At 47.5% G+C, this 19,912-nt stretch overlaps 1 protein-coding gene across 1 annotated transcript in view; it reads right to left on the bottom strand.

Moving 5' to 3' along the window:
• The window catches only part of LOC124036640, a 176,179-nt gene that overhangs the window by 6,181 nt on the left and 150,086 nt on the right, over positions 1-19,912 (bottom strand). The window contains exons 27-28 of the mRNA XM_046351462.1: positions 2,269-2,357; positions 1-136 (exon numbers count right to left, since the gene is read on the bottom strand). The exon at positions 1-136 is cut by the window's left edge and continues 2 nt beyond it. Coding sequence (XP_046207418.1) covers positions 1-136; positions 2,269-2,357 — 225 coding nt within the window. The remainder of the gene's footprint in view (positions 137-2,268; positions 2,358-19,912) is intronic.

Raw genomic sequence — 19,912 nt, 5'->3', positions numbered from 1 at the left:
TCCATCCAGGAACTCCATGAGGGGCCTCAGCATGTTGTCAGCGTCGGCCTCGGCTGTCTGACGGTTGGGATGACCTTTGATCTGGTACAGGATCTCTGCCATCTGACGCATGCAGACGGTGAGACGGGCCTGGAAACTAATAACCAATAGAAGACCCAGTCAATCAATCCATCTTGGAAATTGATCAGCTCCCAACCCCTCCCAGACAACACGGAAACATTCAGGCAGGAGTGTGAGCCGCAGTGCAGCTTCCCTGCAGCAGTATAGTGCCTTTCTCAAGGAATGACAGTGGATGGTAGTTATGTTCTGAAACCAGCAGCTCTTCTATTGCCAGTTCAGATCCCACTTTTTCATGCCTAACCCTGGGACTAGACCTAATATATATATATACGAAAGTCCATCATTACTTTAAGACATGAAGGTCAGTCAATACAGAACATTTCAAGAACTTTGAAAGTTTCTTCAAGTGCGGTCGCAAAAACCATTGAGCACTATGACGAAACTGGCTCTCATGAGGACTGCCAAAGGAAAGGAAGACCCAGAGTTACCTCTGCTGCAGAGGATAAGTTCATTAGAGTTAACAGTCTCAGAAATTGCAGCCCAAAATAAATGCTTCACAGAGTTCAAGTAACAGACACATCTCAACATCAACTTTTCTGAGGAGATTGCGTGAATCAGGCCTTCATGGTTGAGTTGCTGCAAAGAAACCACTACTAAAGGACACCAATATGAAGAAGAGGCTCGCTTGGGGCAAGAAACATGAGCTAATGACATTAAACCATGGGAAATCAGTTCTTCTGATGGATGGGTCCAAATTGGAGATTTTCTTTGTGAGACGCAGAGCAGGTGAACGGATTATCTCCGCACGTGTGGTTCCCACCGTGAAGCATGGAGGAGGAGGTGGTGTGATGGTGCTTTGCTGGTGACACTGTCTGTGATTTATTTAGAATTCAAGGCAAGCTTAAACAGCATGGCTACCACAGCATTCTGCAGCAATACACCATCCCATCTGAATTGCGGTTAGTGGGACTATCATTTGTTTTTCAACAGGACAATGACCCAACACACCTCCAGGCTGTATAAGGGCTATATGACCGAGAAGGAGAGTGATGGAGTGCAGCATCAGATGACCTGGCCTCCACAATCACCCGACCTCAACCCAATTGAGATGTTTTGGGATGAGTTGGACCGCAGAGTGAAGGAAAAACAACCAAACACTCAGCATGTCTGGGAACTCCTTCAAGACTGTTGGAAAAGTATTCCAGGTGAAGCTGGTTGAGAGAATGCCAAGAGCGTGCAAAGCTGTAATCAAGGCAAAGCGTGGCTACTTTGAAGAATCTTAAATCTTAAATATATTTTGATTTGTTTAACACTTTTTTGGTTACTACATGATTCCATATGTGTTATTTCATTGTTTTGATGTCTTTACTATTATTCTACAATGTAGAAAATAGTAAAAATATAGAAGACTAGATTAGGGCAAGAGGTCTGAGCTACCTATCACCCTGTAGACTAGAGTAGGAGGTCTGAGCTACCTATCACCCTGTAGAGTAGAGTAGGAGGTCTGAGCTACCTATCACCCTGTAGACTAGAGTAGGAGGTCTGAGCTACCTATCACCCTGTAGACTAGAGTAGGAGGTCTGAGCTACCTATCACCCTGTAGAGTAGAATAGGAGGTCTGAGCTACCTATCACCCTGTAGAGTAGAGTAGGAGGTCTGAGCTACCTATCACCCTGTAGACTAGAGTAGGAGGTCTGAGCTACCTATCAGCCTGTAGACTAGAGTAGGAGGTCTGAGCTACCTATCACCCTGTAGAGTAGAGTAGGAGGTCTGAGCTACCTATCACCCTGTAGACTAGAGTAGGAGGTCTGAGCTACCTATCACCCTGTAGAGTAGAGTAGGAGGTCTGAGCTACCTATCACCCTGTAGATTAGAGTAGGAGGTCTGAGCTACCTATCACCCTGTAGAGTAGAGTAGGGGGTCTGAGCTACCTATTACCCTGTAGAGTAGAGTAGGAGGTCTGAGCTACCTATCACCCTGTAGACTAGAGTAGGAGGTCTGAGCTACCTATCACCCTGTAGAGTAGAATAGGAGGTCTAAGCTACCTATCACCCTGTAGACCTGGGATGGGCAATTTTGGGTCTGGGGGACACAAAAAACCTGAACTCATCATGAGGGGCTGCAGTGGCTCGCGGGTCTGCGTACCCACATCCACACATGCAGTCATGTGGGGCCCTAATTGTGGTAGGGTGTTTCTGATTGGCTCACCTCCTGCCGAACATGGCGCTCAGGTTGTCCAGGACGGTGGCCAGTTTGACCTGCAGGTCATTCAAGATGTCCGCAGCTTCCGAATCCAGCTACAGACAGAGAGACAGAGACAGAGACAGAGAGACAGAAAGACAGAGAGAGAGAGAGACAGAGAGACAGAGAGAGAGAGAGACAGAGAGACAGAGAGACAGAGAGACAGAGAGAGAGAGAGAGAGAGAGAGAGAGAGAGAGAGAGAGAGAGAGAGAGAGAGAGAGAGAGAGAGAGAGAGAGAGAGAGAGAGAAAAAAATGAGAGTAAGAGATAGAGAGGGAGGGAGAGTAAAAGAGAGAGATAATGGCAGGTTAGTCAAGTATTCCCGTTGTCATCTCATACTTGCGCAGTAACAGTCTCACCACCTCACAAGTAGTGACCTATTCTGAGTTACACCAGAATATCACTGAAGAGGAGACAAAGCAAAAGTCTAGTGTGGAACATTCTCCTATCCTAAAACCTCTCTGCACAATACACACCTCAGAAATCATTTCAGTTAAGGAAACCATAACTCCTGTTCTGGCATTGGATCTGAGTGTTGTTAACCTTGATACCAAGGTTCTCCACTTCACTCTGATTGAAACAAGGCATCCGCAGTGCAGGCCTGACAATAACAATATCCCTCCTGACCATGTGACTAGTGCCACCTGCTACTGTGGTGGCTGATGACAGAGGCCCATAATCGGTAGTGCGGCTAGGGGGCCTTGTGCTTTTTAAATGATATATAAATATACATTAACAGTCATTTTCTTTAGGAGTCACATCCGCTCTAGGTATTCAGGTTCTGCCTCTGTGTTACTCACAGCAGCGGATAGCAGCCATTCAGGTTCTGCCTCTGTGTTACTCACAGCTGTGGATAGTACCCATTCAGGTTCTAGCTCTGTGTTAGTCACAGCAGCGGATAGCAGCCATTCAGGTTCTAGCTCTGTGTTAGTCACAGCAGTGGATAGCAGCCATTCAGGTTCTAGCTCTGTGTTAGTCACAGCAGCGGATAGCAGCCATTCAGGTTCTAGCTCTGTGTTACAGCAGTGGATAGCAGCCATTCAGGTTCTAGCAGAGGATAGCAGCCATTCAGGTTCTAGCTCTGTGTTAGTCACAGCAGCGGATAGCAGCCATTCAGGTTCTAGCTCTGTGTTAGTCACAGCAGTGGATAGCAGCCATTCAGGTTCTAGCTCTGTGTTACTCACAGCAGTGGATAGCAGCCATTCAGGTTCTGCCTCTGTGTTACTCACAGCAGAGGATAGCAGCCATTCAGGTTCTGCCTCTGTGTTAGTCACAGCAGTGGATAGCAGCCATTCAGGTTCTAGCTCTGTGTTAGTCACAGCAGTGGATAGCAGCCATTCAGGTTCTGCCTCTGTGTTAGTCACAGCAGTGGATAGCAGCCATTCAGGTTCTAGCTCTGTGTTAGTCACAGCAGTGGATAGCAGCCATTCAGGTTCTGCCTCTGTGTTAGTCACAGCAGTGGATAGCAGCCATTCAGGTTCTAGCTCTGTGTTAGTCACAGCAGTGGATAGCAGCCATTCAGGTTCTAGCTCTGTGTTAGTCACAGCAGTGGATAGCAGCCATTCAGTTTCTAGCTCTTCTAGTGTTACTCAGCCATTCAGGTTCTAGCTCTGTGTTAGTCACAGCAGATAGCAGCCATTCAGGTTCTAGCTCTGTGTTAGTCACAGCAGTGGATAGCAGCCATTCAGGTTCTAGCTCTGTGTTACTCACAGCATAGTTCAGGTTCTATAGCAGCCAGCCATTCAGGTTCTAGCTCTGTTTTGATAGCAGCCATTCAGGTTCTAGCTCTGTTTAGTCACAGCAGTGAATAGCAGCCATTCAGGTTCTAGCTCTGTGTTAGTCACAGCAGCTGATAGCAGCCATTCAGGTTCTAGCTCTGTGTTACTCACAGCAGCAGATAGTACCCATTCAGGTTCTGCCACTGTGTTAGTCACAGCAGCTGATAGCAGTCATTCAGGTTCTAGCTCTGTGTTAGTCACAGCAGCGTATAGCAGCCATTCAGGTTCTAGCTCTGTGTTAGTCACAGTAGCGGATAGCAGCCATTCAGGTTCTAGCTCTGTGTTAGTCACAGCAGCTGATAGCAGCCATTCAGGTTCTAGCTCTGTGTTAGTCACAGCAGCGGATAGCAGCCATTCAGGTTCTAGCTATGTGTTAGTCACAGTAGCGGATAGCAGCCATTCAGGTTCTAGCTCTGTGTTAGTCACAGCATCGGATAGCAGCAATTCAGGTTCTAGCTCTGTGTTAGTCACAGCATCGGATAGCAGCAATTCAGGTTCTGCCTCTGTGTTAGTCACAGCATTCTTCTAGATAGTCAGCCATTCAGGTTCTAGCTCTGTGTTAGTCACAGCAGCTGATAGCAGCCATTCAGGTTCTAGCTCTGTGTTAGTCACAGCAGTGGATAGCAGCCATTCAGGTTCTAGCTCTGTGTTAGTCACAGCAGCAGTGAGAATTACAGTAATAGGAAAGGCACAACCAATAATAAATTAACTCAAAGGTACAATCAAATATTAATGTGGTTCCTGACGAATATTCATGTGGTTCCTGATCAAGGTACTGGGGCGACTATAGGTACAGTATCCTATTGTGAGACATATCCCTGTTGTGAGACATATCCCTGTTGTGAGACATATCCCTGTTGTGAGACATATCCCTGTTGTGAGACATATCCCTGTTGTGAGACATATCCCTATTGTGAGACATATCCCTATTGTGAGACATATCCCTGTTGTGAGACATATCCCTGTTGTGAGACATATCCCTGTTGTGAGACATATCCCTGTTGTGAGACATATCCCTGTTGTGAGACATATCCCTGTTGTGAGACATATCCCTGTTGTGAGACATATCCCTGTTGTGAGACATATCCCTGTTGTGAGACATATCCCTATTGTGAGACATATCCCTGTTGTGAGACATATCCCTGTTGTGAGACATATCCCTATTGTGAGACATATCCCTGTTGTGAGACATATCCCTGTTGTGAGACATATCCCTGTTGTGAGACATATCCCTGTTGTGAGACATATCCCTGTTGTGAGACATATCCCTATTGTGAGACATATCCCTGTTGTGAGACATATCCCTGTTGTGAGACATATCCCTGTTGTGAGACATATCCCTGTTGTGAGACATATCCCTGTTGTGAGACATATCCCTGTTGTGAGACATATCCCTATTGTGAGACATATCCCTGTTGTGAGACATATCCCTATTGTGAGACATATCCCTATTGTGAGACATATCCCTGTTGTGAGACATATCCCTGCAGGAGCTCGTGCACACACACATAAAACATAAAAAGAAACTGTTCAACTGCAACACAAAATGTGCTAATACACACGGGTGTGTTTCTGCATCAGTACAACAGACAGACAGAGATTCAACCGGTCTGATCTGGTCGCTACCTCAGCCTACCTTCACTGTCTCAACCTGTCTGATCTGGTCTCTACCTCAGCTTACCTTCACTGTCTCAACCTGTCTGATCTGGTCTCTACCTCAGCTTACCTTCACTGTCTCAACCTGTCTGATCTGGTCTCTACCTCAGCTTACCTTCACTGTCTCAACCTGTCTGATCTGGTCTCTACCTCAGCTTACCTTCACTGTCTCAACCTGTCTGATCTGGTCTCTACCTCAGCTTACCTTCACTGTCTCAACCTGTCTGATCTGGTCTCTACCTCAGCTTACCTTCACTGTCTCAACCTGTCTGATCTGGTCTCTACCTCAGCTTACCTTCACTGTCTCAACCTGTCTGATCTGGTCTCTACCTCAGCTCTCTACTGTCTCAACCTGTCTGATCTGGTCTCTACCTCAGCCTACCTTCACTGTCTCAACCTGTCTGATCTGGTCTCTGATCCTCAGCTGATCTGGTCTACCTTCACTGTCTCAACCTGTCTGATCTGGTCTCTACCTCAGCTTACCTTCACTGTCTCTCAACCTGTCTGATCTGCTCTACCTCAGCCTACCTTCACTGTCTCAACCTGTCTGATCTGGTCTCCTCAGCCTACCTTCACTGTCTCAACCTGTCTGATCTGGTCTCTTCACTGTCTCAACCTGTCTGATCTGGTCTCTACCTCAGCTTACCTTCACTGTCTCAACCTGTCTGATCTGGTCTCTACCTCAGCTTACCTTCACTGTCTCAACCTGTCTGATCTGGTCTCTACCTCAGCTTACCTTCACTGTCTCAACCTGTCTGATCTGGTCTCTACCTCAGCTTACCTTCACTGTCTCAACCTGTCTGATCTGGCCTACTTCACTGTCTCAACCTGTCTGATCTGGTCTCTACCTCAGCCTACCTTCACTGTCTCAACCTGTCTGATCTGGTCTCTACCTCAGCCTACCTTCACTGTCTCAACCTGTCTGATCTGGTCTCTAAGCCCTTCACTGTCTCAACCTGTCTGATCTGGTCTCTACCTCAGCTTACCTTCTTCACTGTCTCAACCTGTCTGATCTGGTCTCTAGCCTACCTTCACTGCCTCAACCTGTCTGATCTGGTCTCTACTGCTCTCTTCACTGTCTCAACCTGTCTGATCTGGTCTCTACCTCAGCTTACCTTCTTCACTGTCTCTCAACCTGTCTGATCTGGTCTCTACCTCAGCTTACCTTCTTCACTGTCTCTCAACCTGTCTGATCTGGTCTCTACCTCAGCTTACCTTCTTCACTGTCTCAACCTGTCTGATCTGGTCTCTACCTCAGCTTACCTTCTTCACTGTCTCTCAACCTGTCTGATCTGGTCTCTACCTCAGCCTAACCTGTCTGATCTGGTCTCTACTGTCTCAACCTCAACCTGTCTGATCTGGTCTCTACCTCAGCTTACCTTCTTCACTGTCTCTCAACCTGTCTGATCTGGTCTCTACCTCAGCTTACCTTCTTCACTGTCTCAACCTGTCTGATCTGGTCTCTACCTCAGCTTACCTTCTTCATGCCCGCTGTGGCTTCAATCTATCCAGAAGGACGTAGAAAAATGAGATAAAACAGAAAAACGGACAGGAGAAAATAAAAGGTTGAGTTTATAACGTCAGCAGACACCATATGTTGACTATTATGCTGTAGGCAATTTACCATAAAACTCTATCCAATGTTTTTCCAATGTTTCAGTTGCTACGTAGACTACAGTATTGTATTGGTGAGGGGGTGAATGGGGTGTAGAATACAGTATTGTATTGGTGAGGGGGTGAATGGGGTGTAGAATACAGTATTGTATTGGTGAGGGGGTGAATGGGGTGTAGAATACAGTATTGTATTGGTGAGGGGGTGAATGGGGTGTAGAATACAGTATTGTATTGGTGAGGGGGTGAATGGGGTGTAGAATACAGTATTGTATTGGTGAGGGGGTGAATAGGGTGTAGAATACAGTATTGTTTTGGTGAGGGGTGAATGGGGTGTAGAATACTGTATTGTATTGGTGAGGGGTGAATGGGGTGTAGAATACAGTATTGTATTGGTGAGGGGGGTGAATAGGGTGTAGAATACAATATTGTTTTGGTGAGGGGGTGAATGGGGTGTAGAATACAGTATTGTATTGGTGAGGGGGTGAATAGGGTGTAGAATACAGTATTGTTTTGGTGAGGGGGTGAATGGGGTGTAGAATACAGTATTGTATTGGTGAGGGGGTGAATAGGGTGTAGAATACAATATTGTATTGGTGGGGGGTGAATGGGGTGTAGAATACAGTATTGTATTGGTGTGGGGGGGGGTTAATAGGGTGTAGAATACAGTATTGTATTGTGTGGGGGGGGGGGAATGGGGTGTAGAATACAGTATTGTATTGGTGGTGTGGGGTGGGGGGTGAATAGGGTGTAGAATACAGTATTGTATTGGTGGTGTGGGGTGGGGGTGAATAGGGTGTAGAATACATTATTGTATTGGTGTGGGGGGGTGAATAGGGTGTAGAATACAGTATTGTATTGGTGGGGGGGTGAATAGGGTGTAGAATACAGTATTGTATTGGTGAGGGGGGTGAATAGGGTGTAGAATACAATATTGTTTTGGTGAGGGGGTGAATGGGGTGTAGAATACAGTATTGTATTGGTGAGGGGGTGAATAGGGTGTAGAATACAGTATTGTTTTGGTGAGGGGTGAATGGGGTGTAGAATACAGTATTGTATTGGTGAGGGGGTGAATAGGGTGTAGAATACAATATTGTATTGGTGGGGGGGGGTGAATGGGGTGTAGAATACAGTATTGTATTGGTGTGGGGGGTTAATAGGGTGTAGAATACAGTATTGTATTGTGTGGGGGGGGAATGGGGTGTAGAATACAGTATTGTATTGGTGGTGTGGGGTGGGGGGGTGAATAGGGTGTAGAATACAGTATTGTATTGGTGGTGTGGGGTGGGGGTGAATAGGGTGTAGAATACATTATTGTATTGGTGTGTGGGGGGTGAATAGGGTGTAGAATACAGTATTGTATTGGTGGGGGGGTGAATAGGGTGTAGAATACAGTATTGTATTGGTGTGGGGGTGAATAGGGTGTAGAATACAGTATTGTATTGGTGGTGTGGGGTGAATAGGGTGTAGAACACAGTATTGTATTGGTGGGGGGGTGAATAGGGTGTAGAATACAGTATTGTATTGGTGTGGGGGTGAATAGGGTGTAGAATACAGTATTGTATTGGTGGTGTGGGGTGAATAGGGTGTAGAACACAGTATTGTATTGGTGGGGGGTGAATAGGGTGTAGAATACAGTATTGTATTGGTGTGGGGGTGAATAGGGTGTAGAATACAGTATTGTATTGGTGGGGGGGTCAATAGGGTGTAGAACACAGTATTGTATTGTGTGGGGGGTGAATAGGGTGTAGAATATGTTATTGTATTGGTGGGGGTGAATAGGGTGTAGAATATTGGTGGGGGTGAATAGGGTGTAGAATACAGTATTGTATTGTATTGGTGGGGGTGAATAGGGTGTAGAATACAGTATTGTATTGTATTGGTGGGGTGGGGTGGGGGGTGAATAGGGTGTAGAATACATTATTGTATTGGTGTGGGGGGGTGAATAGGGTCTAGAATACAGTATTGTATTGTTGGGGGTGAATAGGGTGTAGAATACAGTATTGTATTGTGTGGGGGGGTGAATAGGGTGTAGAATACAGTATTGTATTGGTGTGGGGGTGAATAGGGTGTAGAATACAGTATTGTATTGTGTGGGGGGGGGTGAATAGGGTGTAGAATACAGTATTGTATTGGTGGGGGGGGGTGAATGGGGAAAACAAACCTTGTTCACTTCATTCTTTGACTAGAGTGTGAGAGGGGGTGAGGGAAAGAAAAGGACAAACCATATTAAAACAGATGACAGTGAGACACAAATATGATGGTCATTTCCTAGTTTACATAGAATAGATGGGTAAGTGTTTAACAGATCCCTAGTATACTAGTGTTCAATAAAACTTTAGAAGTGCACTACATGGCCAGAAGAACAATGCCTTCGGAAAGTATTCAGACCCCTTGACTTTTCTACATTTTGTTACGTTACAGCCTTACTCTAAAAGGGATTAAATTGTTGTTTTCCCTCATCAATCTACACACAATACTGTATAATAACAACTACAAAAAATGTATACATTTTTGCAAATATATAAAATAAAATAAATTGAAACATCACATTTTCATAAGTATCCAGACCCTTTACGCAGTACTTTGTTGAAGTACAGTTGACAGCGATTACAGCCGGAAGTCTTCTTGGGTAGGACGCTACAAGCTTGGCACACCTGTATTGGTTCGGCTATGAAAAGCCAACTGACATTTACTCCTGAGGTGCTGACATGCTGCACCCTCGACAACTACAGTGATTATTATTATTTGACCATGCTGGTGATTTATGAACATCCCGCAGCCATTCTTGCATTGTCTTGGCTGTGTGCTTAGGGTCGTCAACCTTCACCCCAGTCTGAGGTCCTGAGCGCTATGGAGCAGGTTTTCATCAAGGCTCTCTCTCTCTACATTGCGCCATTCATCTTTCTCTCGATCCTGACTAGTCTCCCAGTCTATGCCACTGAAAAACACCTCCACTGCATGATGCTGCCACCACCATGCTTCACCGTATGGATGGAGCCAGGTTTCCTCAAGATGTGACGCTTGTCATTCAGTCCAAAGAGTACAATCTTGGTTTCATCAGACCAGAGGATCTTGTTTCTCATGGTATGAGGCCTTTAGGTGCCTTTTGTCAAACTCCAAGCGGGCTGTCATGTGCCTTTTACTGACAGGTGTGTGCCTTTCCAAATCATGTCCAATTAATTGAATTTACAACCGGTTGAATCTAATCAAGTTGAAGAAACATGTCTATGGTGATCAATGGAAACAGGTGGACTCTAATCAAGTTGAAGAAACATGTCTATGGTGATCAATGGAAACAGGTGGACTCTAATCAAGTTGAAGAAACATGTCTATGGTGATCAATGGAAACAGGTGGACTCTAATCAAGTTGAAGAAACATGTCTATGGTGATCAATGGAAACAGGTGGACTCTAATCAAGTTGAAGAAACATGTCTATGGTGATCAATGGAAACAGGTGGACTCTAATCAAGTTGAAGAAACATGTCTATGGTGATCAATGGAAACAGGTGGACTCTAATCAAGTTGAAGAAACATGTCTATGGTGATCAATGGAAACAGGATGCACCTGAGCTCAAGTTCAAGTGTCATAACAAAGGGTCTGAATAATTATGTAAATAAGATATTTCTGTTATTTTTCTAAATACATTTCCAAAAATGTACACTTTTTCACTTCGTCATCATGGGCTATTGCGTGTCGACTGATTACAATTTGTATTTATTTAATTGATTTTAGAAAAAGGCTGTAAAGTTACAAAATGTGGAAAAAGTAAAGGGGTCTGAATACTTAATCAGGGGAGCGTCGCTGCTCAGCTATTTTCATGTTACTCCAGAGATGTTCGATAGGGTTCAAGTCCGGGCTCTGGCTGGGCCCTCAAGGACATTCAGAAACTTGTCCCGATGCCATGCACTATATGTGGACACTCCTAATCTGGGTTTGGCGGATGCCAGGAGAACGCTTCCTTTCCCTATGCATAGTGTCAATTGTAAAGTTTGGTAGAGGAGGAATAATGGTCTGGGGCTATTTTTCATGGTTCGGGCCCCTTAGTTCCAGTGAAGGGAAATCTTAACGCTACAGCATACAATGACATTCTAGATTGTTCTGTGCTTCCAACTTTGTGAAAACAGTTTGGGAAAGGCCCTTTCCTGTTTCAGCATGACAATGCCCCATTGCACAAAGCAAGGTCCATACGAAAAGGTTTGTCTAGATCGAAGTGTAAGGAATTGACTGGCCTGCAAAGAGCCCTGACCTCAACCCCAGCGAACTCCTTTGGGATGAATTGGAACGCTGACTGCGAGCCAGACCTAATCGTCCAACATCAGTGCCCGACCTCACTAATGCTCTTATGGCTGAATGGAAGCAAGTCGCAGCAATGTTCCAACATCTAGTGGAAATCCTTCCCAGAAGAGTGGAGGCTGTTTTAGCAGCAAAGGGGGACCAACTCCATATTAATGCTCATGGTTTTGCAATGAGATGTTCTCTTTTGGCCATGTAGTGTATTCTCAGTCACAATGCATGCGGTCCCCCTGACACAATCTAGACTCATGTCTCCGTTAACTGAGAAAACTAAATATTGTTTTGCTCAAACGGTCAGGTTCCAAATGAGAACGTTTCAGCTAGCGGGAAAGGAACTGTATCCTGAACAGGATTCTGGGAAATGGCTGAGTCACTGGCCAATCACTCAGCAGTTATAGAACAGGAGTAGGCGACGCACTCTAACTAATGATAAACTCCCTGGCTGTATCCCAAATGACAACCTATTCCCTATAAAGTACACCACTACTGACCAGGGCTCATAAGGCTCAATAGTAGTGCACTATATAGGGACAAGGGTGCCATTTGGAACGCATATCTGTGTTGTGTGTAGCACACTCATTCACTTCCTCGCTTCCTAGGACGGTGGCTGTGCATATGGAAACCGTCATTAGGGTCCCGTCTATGTACTGTATACGGTGATTCGGCTTCATACTGTGAACAGGTACTTCTGTCTATTCTGCATTATACTTTAATATAATAATAATATAATATATGCCATTTAGCAGACGCTTTTATCCAAAGCGACTTACAGTCATGTGTGCATACATTCTACGTATGGGTGGTCCCGGGGATCGAACCCACTACCCTGGCGTTACAAGCGCCATGCTCTACCAACTGAGCTACAGAAGGACCACTTTACCCTCTAGATCTCAAGTGCTGTGCTTAGGCCTGTACATTCCTACTCATCCTCAATGTCACACTTGCTCACACACTCATCTAACTTCCAAATGTAAATCACAGTATTGTGGCGATAAAAACCCACCCACCTTTTTGCTGATGTTGTCCTCCTTCAGAGGACAGAAGTAACAGAGAGTTTTAGTCTCACGCAAAAGTACATGACCGGTCACACACACACACACACACACACACACACACACACACACACACACACACACACACACACACACACACACACACACACACACACACACACACACACACACACACACACACACACACACACACACACACACACACACACACACACACACACACACACACACACGATTTCATGAACTTAAATTTATAGAAAAAGATTAACGCTTGTGTGAAGGCTGGTTAAAGGATATAGGAGACCGGAGGAGACAGTAGGAGACAGGATCGAGGAGACAGTAGCAGAGAGGATATAAGAGACAGGAAGTGACAGGATACAGGAGACAGGAAGAGACAGCGGGAGACAGAAGAAGACGGGAGGAGACAGGAGATAGGAGACAGGAAAAGAGAGGGTATAGGAGAAATGAGGAGACAGGATATTGGAGACAGGATATATGAGACAAGAGGAGATAGGAGGAGACAGGATATAGGAGACAGTAGGAGACAGGGTACAGGAGACAGGAAGAGACGGTAGGAGACAGTAGGAGACAGGGTACAGGAGACAGGAAGAGATGGTAGGAGACTGTAGGAAACAATAGGAAACGGTAGGAGACAGGATATAGGAGACAGGATATAGGGGACAGTAGGACACAGGATATAGGAGACAGGATATAGGAGACAGGATGACTGTATTGAACTAAAGGATGAGAGGAGTGAAGAGGGAGGGATGACTGTATTGAACTAGAGGATGAGAGGAGTGTAGAGGGGATGAAGAGGGAGGTTGAACTTAAAGCTCAGATAAACCAACCTGCTTCTCCTTGTCTTTCTTCTCAGCCTATAGAAGCCAGGGAGACATACAAGTGGAATGAGTTATGCTTCGAACACACAGACACACACACAGACACACCGTCCATATGCCACTACTGTGCTGTACCTCATCGTATGTAACTCAGACAATGCCATTGTGAGGCATCTGTCATCAGGAGAGCTTACAGAATCGTGTTGCTCTCTGTCACACACACACACACACACACACACACACACACACACACACACACACACACACACACACACACACACACACACACACACACACACACACACACACACACACACACACACACACACACACACACACACTTGTAACACACCTTTTCCTTCCTCTTGTCAAGCTTTAGGAAAAATAAAACAAATGAGGTAAACATGATGACGAGAGATGATAGAACAACATAACTACTAAATCAAATCAAGGAGAGTGAGATGGGAGAGGTTGGAGGGGAGTGAGATGGGAGAGGTTGGAGGGGAGTGAGATGGGAGAGGTTGGAGGGGAGTGAGATGGGAGAGGTTGGAGGGGAGTGATATGGGAGAGGTTGGAGGGGAGAGATGGGAGAGATGGGAGAGGTTGGAGGGGAGTGAGATGGGAGAGGTTGGAGGGGAGTGAGACGGGAGAGGTTGGAGGGGGGAGTGAGGAGAGTGAGGGAGAGGTTGGAGGGGAGTGAGATGGGAGAGGTTGGAGGGGAGAGTGAGATGGGAGAGGTTGGAGGGGAGTGAGACGGGAGAGGTTGGAGGGGAGTGAGAGGTTGGAGGGGAGGAGAGGTTGGAGGGAGTGAGAGGTTGGGAGAGGGTTGGAGGGGAGTGAGATGGGAGAGGTTGGAGGGGAGTGAGAGATGGGAGAGGTTGGAGGGGAGTGAGATGGGAGAGGTTGGAGGGGAGTGAGATGGGAGAGGTTGGAGGGGAGTGAGATGGGAGAGGTTGGAGGGGAGTGAGACAGGGGTTGGAGAGGTTGGAGGGGAGTGGGGGAGTGAGATGGGAGAGGTTGGAGGGGAGTGAGATGGGGGAGAGGTTGGAGGAGTGAGATGGGAGAGGTTGGAGGGGAGTGAGATGGGAGAGGTTGGAGGGGAGTGAGAGGTTGGAGGGGAGTGAGATGGGAGAGGTTGGAGGGGAGTGAGATGGGAGAGGTTGGGAGAGGTTGGAGGGAGAGGTGAGATGGGAGAGGTTGGAGGGGTGAGTGAGATGGGAGAGGTTGGAGGGGAGTGAGATGGGAGAGGTTGGAGGAGGAGGGGAGTGAGATGGGAGAGGTTGGAGGGGAGTGAGATGGGAGAGGTTGGAGGGGGAGTGAGATGGGAGAGGTTGGAGGGGAGTGAGATGGGAGAGGTTGGAGGGGAGTGAGATGGGAGAGGTTGGAGGGGAGTGAGATGGGAGGTTGGGGGAGTGGAGGGGAGGTTGAGATGGGAGAGGGTTGGAGGGGAGTGAGATGGGAGAGGTTGGAGGGGAGTGAGATTGGGGGAGAGGTTGGAGGGGAGTGATATGGGAGAGGTTGGAGGGGAGTGAGACGGGAGAGGTTGGAGGGGAGTGAGATGGGAGAGAGGTTGGAGGGGGGAGTGAGATGGGAGAGGTTGGAGGGGAGTGAGAGATGGGAGAGGTTGGAGGGGAGTGAGATGGGAGAGGTTGGAGGGGAGTGAGATGGGAGAGGTTGGAGGAGGGAGTGAGATGGGAGAGGTTGGAGGAGGAGATTGGGAGAGGTTGGAGGGGAGTGAGATGGGAGAGGTTGGAGGGGAGTGAGATGGGAGAGGTTGGAGGGGAGTGAGACAGATGGGAGAGGTTGGAGGGGAGGAGTGAGACAGAGGGAGAGGTTGGAGGGGAGTGAGATGGGAGAGGTTGGAGGAGGATGGGAGAGGTGGGGGAGAGATGGGAGAGGTTGAGATGGGAGAGGTTGGAGGAGATGGGAGTGAGGGGATGGGAGAGGTTGGAGGAGACGGGAGAGGTTGGAGAGAGACGGAGGTTGGAGGGGAGAGGTTGGAGGGGAGTGAGACGGGAGAGGTTGGAGGGGAGTGAGATGGGAGAGGTTGGAGGGGAGTGAGACAGGAGAGGTTGGAGGGGAGTGAGACAGGAGAGGTTGGAGGGGAGTGAGATGGGAGAGGTTGGAGGGGAGTGAGATGGGAGAGGTTGGAGGGGGAGTGAGATGGGGGAGAGGTTGGAGGGGAGTGAGAGGGGAGTGGGAGAGGTTGGAGGGGGAGTGAGATGGGAGAGGTTGGAGGGGAGGAGAGTGGGGAGAGGTTGGAGGGGAGTGGGAGACAGGAGAGGTTGGAGGAGAGGGAGAGGTTGGAGGGGAGTGAGACAGGAGAGGTTGGAGGGGAGTGAGACGGGAGAGGTTGGAGGGGAGTGAGATGGGAGAGGAGTGAGATGGGAGAGGTTGGAGGGTTGAGGGGGAGGAGATGGGAGAGGTGAGATGGGAGAGGTTGGAGGGGGGAGAGGTGAGGGGACGGGAGAGGTTGGAGGGGAGTGAGACGGGAGAGGTTGGAGGGGGAGTGAGATGGGAGAGGTTGGAGGGGAGTGAGACAGGAGAGGTTGGAGGGGAGTGAGATGGGAGAGGATGGAGGGGAGTGAAACAGAGAGAGGTTGGAGGGGAGTGATATGGGAGAGGTTGGAGGGGAGTGAGACGGGAGAGGTTGGAGGGGAGTGAGATGGGAGAGGTTGGAGGGGAGTGAGACGGGAGAGGTTGGAGGGGAGTGAGATGGGAGAGGTTGGAGGGGAGTGAGACGGGAGAGGTTGGAGGGGAGTGAGATGGGAGAGGTTGGAGGGGAGTGAGATGGGAGAGGTTGGAGGGGAGTGAGACGGGAGAGGTTGGAGGGAGTGAGATGGGAGAGGATGGAGGGAGTGAGACAGGAGAGGTTGGAGGGGAGTGAGATGGGAGAGGTTGAAGTGAGACAGGAGAGGTTGAGATGAGGGAGAGGTTGGAGGGGAGGAGACAGGAGTTTTGAGGGGAGTGAGAGAGGGAGAGGTTGGAGGGGAGAGAGGGGAGGAGAGTGGGAGAGAGTTTGGAGGGGAGTGAGATGGGAGAGGTTGGAGGGGAGTGAGAAGGGAGATGTTGAAGAGACGGAGAGGTTGAGGCCGTGAGAGATGGAAGAGGTTGGAGGGGAGTGAGACGGGAGAGGTTGGAGGGCAGTGAGACGGGAGAGGTTGGAGGGGTGAGACAGGAGAGGTTGAGATGGGAGAGGTTGGAGGGATGGAGTGAGACGGGGAGAGGTTGGAGGGGAGTGAGACAGGAGAGGTTGGAGGAGGAGATGAGATGGGAGAGGTTGGAGGGTGAGTGAGACAGGAGAGGTTGGAGGGGAGTGAGACAGGAGAGAGGTTGGAGGAGAGGCTGGGAGAGGGTTGGAGGGTAGAGACAGGAGAGGTGGAGGGGAGTGAGACAGGAGAGGTTGGAGGGAGTGAGATGGGAGAGGTTGGAGGGGAGTGAGATGGGAGAGGTTGGAGGGGAGTGAGATGGGAGAGGTTGGAGGGGAGTGAGATGGGAGAGGTTGAAGAGGAGTGAGATGGGAGAGGTTGGAGGGGAGTGAGACAGGAGAGGTTGGAGGGGAGTGAGACAGGAGAGGTTGGAGGGGAGTGAGACAGGAGAGGTTGGAGGGGAGTGAGATGGGAGAGGTTGGAGGGATGAGTGAGATGGGAGAGGTTGGAGGGGAGAGGTTGAGATGGGAGAGGTTGGAGGGGAGTGAGACGGGAGAGGTTGGAGGGGAGTGAGACGGGAGAGGTTGGAGGGACGGGAGTGAGATGGGAGAGGTTGGAGGGGAGTGAGATGGGAGAGGGGAGAGGTTGGAGGGGAGTGAGATGGGAGGAGAGGTTGGAGGGGAGTGAGATGGGAGAGGTTGGAGGGGAGAGTGAGATGGGAGAGGTTGGAGGGGAGACAGGAGAGGTTGAGAGTGAGACAGGAGAGGTTGGAGGGGAGTGAGACAGGAGAGGTTGGAGGGGAGTGAGGATGTGATATAAGCTTCATGACAAACACACACACTTGATCTTAGAGCCAACCATTTCACAACATGAATTGACAGAGGAGTGATATACATAAATAATCTCAACACAACCAAACCTTGTCTTTCTCACTGTCCACATCACTGTCATCACCCTACAGGAGGCCAAGGGAGACAACCACATTCAAGAATAGGCACAACCTACATATAACCTACACACAACCTATACCATAACAACTTCAGGAAGACTGAAAATGCAGCTCCAATACACTTAAATTCTAATATTGTAGATTTTAAAATGCAAATCTACAACATCATCTTCAAACTGGTTGGTTATACACCAATGAGGAGATGGATATGTCAGCTGAGACGAGTACAAATACACTGAAACAACACACCACATACACGGTCTATATTGGACACTGGAAGTTGTTTGATATCGTCCACTGCCTTGAGAACCATTGTCCTTTTTGCCCCTAGCCAACAAACCTTTCTTTGCTCCTTATCCTTGTTGTCAATCTGAAGAGGAGAAGACGAGAGCGAGAGAGAAAGAGAGAGAGATACTGTCCCCCCCCAGACCCATCAGATGCTTCTCAAACACACCAGCCCCCACACACACACACACACACAGACCCACACACACACACACACTCTTTCCACACACTCACACACACACACACACACACACACACACAACACACACACACACACACACACACACAAAGTACCAAGGAGGAACACATAACACACCCAGGGCAGGTTGGGAGTAACCATTTACAAACAGACCTATCTAGCATCAACCAAACAGTAATTGACAAACTATTAATTTGTTTGAGTCTCAAGTAGTCAGTCTATGGCCATTACCTTTTCAACCTCTCAGAGCAGGTATGATAATGGTAGATATGTTGAATGTTAGATATCTAACATTATCACACAAGCATCCAGCTATCCCCTTCTGTTAGCATTGCTGCTATGATGCTATCCCTCCCTGTTCTCTCCAATGCTAATATCTACCATTATCCCACCAGCATCCAGCTATCCTTGCCTGTTATCTCCAATGCTAATATCTACCATTATCCCACTAGCATCCAGCTATCCCCTCCTCCAATGCTTATCTTCCAATGCTAATATCTTCAATGCAATATCTATTATCCCACTAGCATCCAGCTATCCCTCACTGTTATCTCCAATGCTAATATCTACTAGCATCCAGCTATCCCTCCCTGTTATCTCCAATGCTAATATCTGCTATTATCCCATCAGCATCCAACTATCTCTCCCTGTTATCTCCAATGCTAATATGCTCCAACCATTTTTCTTTCCCTTTTCTTTAATCTGAATAAAGTTTTTAGAAGTTGGAATCATCCCCCAGCGAGGAGATAAGAGCAACCTATTTTACCAGCCCACCTCCCATGTGGAGAGACATAACACATTAAATGATCTGCTGGCTCCCTGCTAGTCACTAGTCTATTAACATCTCACTCTAGAGGAGGAATGGAAGACGTCATGCTGAGGAGATGTTGTAAATCTCTTAAATGGCTTTGTGGAGCTAAGTGAGGCTGTGAGAAGCTGTGAGAGTAGCTTTACTAGGCCATTCGACTGCTGCCACTAACGACTACCACAAGACTACGAGCAACATTTTGAATGTTTACATGGAGACAGAGGGGTTTATAGGGATCGGTATACACAGCCATCTTTCCCCTAGAACCCCCTCACCTCTGAGCCAGCATCCGAGTCCGAGCAACCAGACTGAGACAAGAAAAAGGAGGATGAGACAAAGAGGTGAAAAAGACCTTACCCCCATGACCCATAAGGAGATGATGATTTCCTGCCTTAAACCAACAAAGTCATTTTCTTCTGTATGTAAAGTGTTTACAACAGCAATGTGAGTATGAGGTCAAGTCTAGGTTATAGTGCAGGTTGCTCAGGATTATTTTATACATACAGTATGTATATACATATATACCCTATTGATACCAACTAGACAACTGTCAGTTTAACTCTGGTGTCAGTGACCAAGTTATACAACATTATTAGATCAAGCCGTCCAGTCAAGGCCCGTATGTCCCCTTACCTCCGACTAGCAGCCAAACGAAAATCCCAGAAAAGAATGAAAAAAAAGAAGAAGAAGGTTTAATATGTATCAGTAGGGGGAGGGGATTGTTGACAATGTGACCAATGATGTAGTGGTAAATAAAATAGGTGGGTAAACTCTGATCGCTTTAAAAAAATAAATAATAATGTTCCCTACACTTTCCATGCATTTTAAACAAAAGGTGGGTAAACTGTTGAGCAAAACAAACACTTTGCTCTATACAAACTACAAACTACATGCTAACGCTAACACTGAGCTCTATACAAACTACAGGCTAACGCTAACACTGAGCTCTATACAAACTACAAACTAATGCTAACACTAGCACTATACAAACTACAGGCTAACGCTAACACTGAGCTCTATACAAAC

Source organism: Oncorhynchus gorbuscha, linkage group LG05, assembly GCF_021184085.1.
Source record: "Oncorhynchus gorbuscha isolate QuinsamMale2020 ecotype Even-year linkage group LG05, OgorEven_v1.0, whole genome shotgun sequence".
Classification (NCBI taxonomy): domain Eukaryota; kingdom Metazoa; phylum Chordata; class Actinopteri; order Salmoniformes; family Salmonidae; genus Oncorhynchus; species Oncorhynchus gorbuscha.
This window is presented reverse-complemented; position numbering and strand designations above follow the sequence as displayed.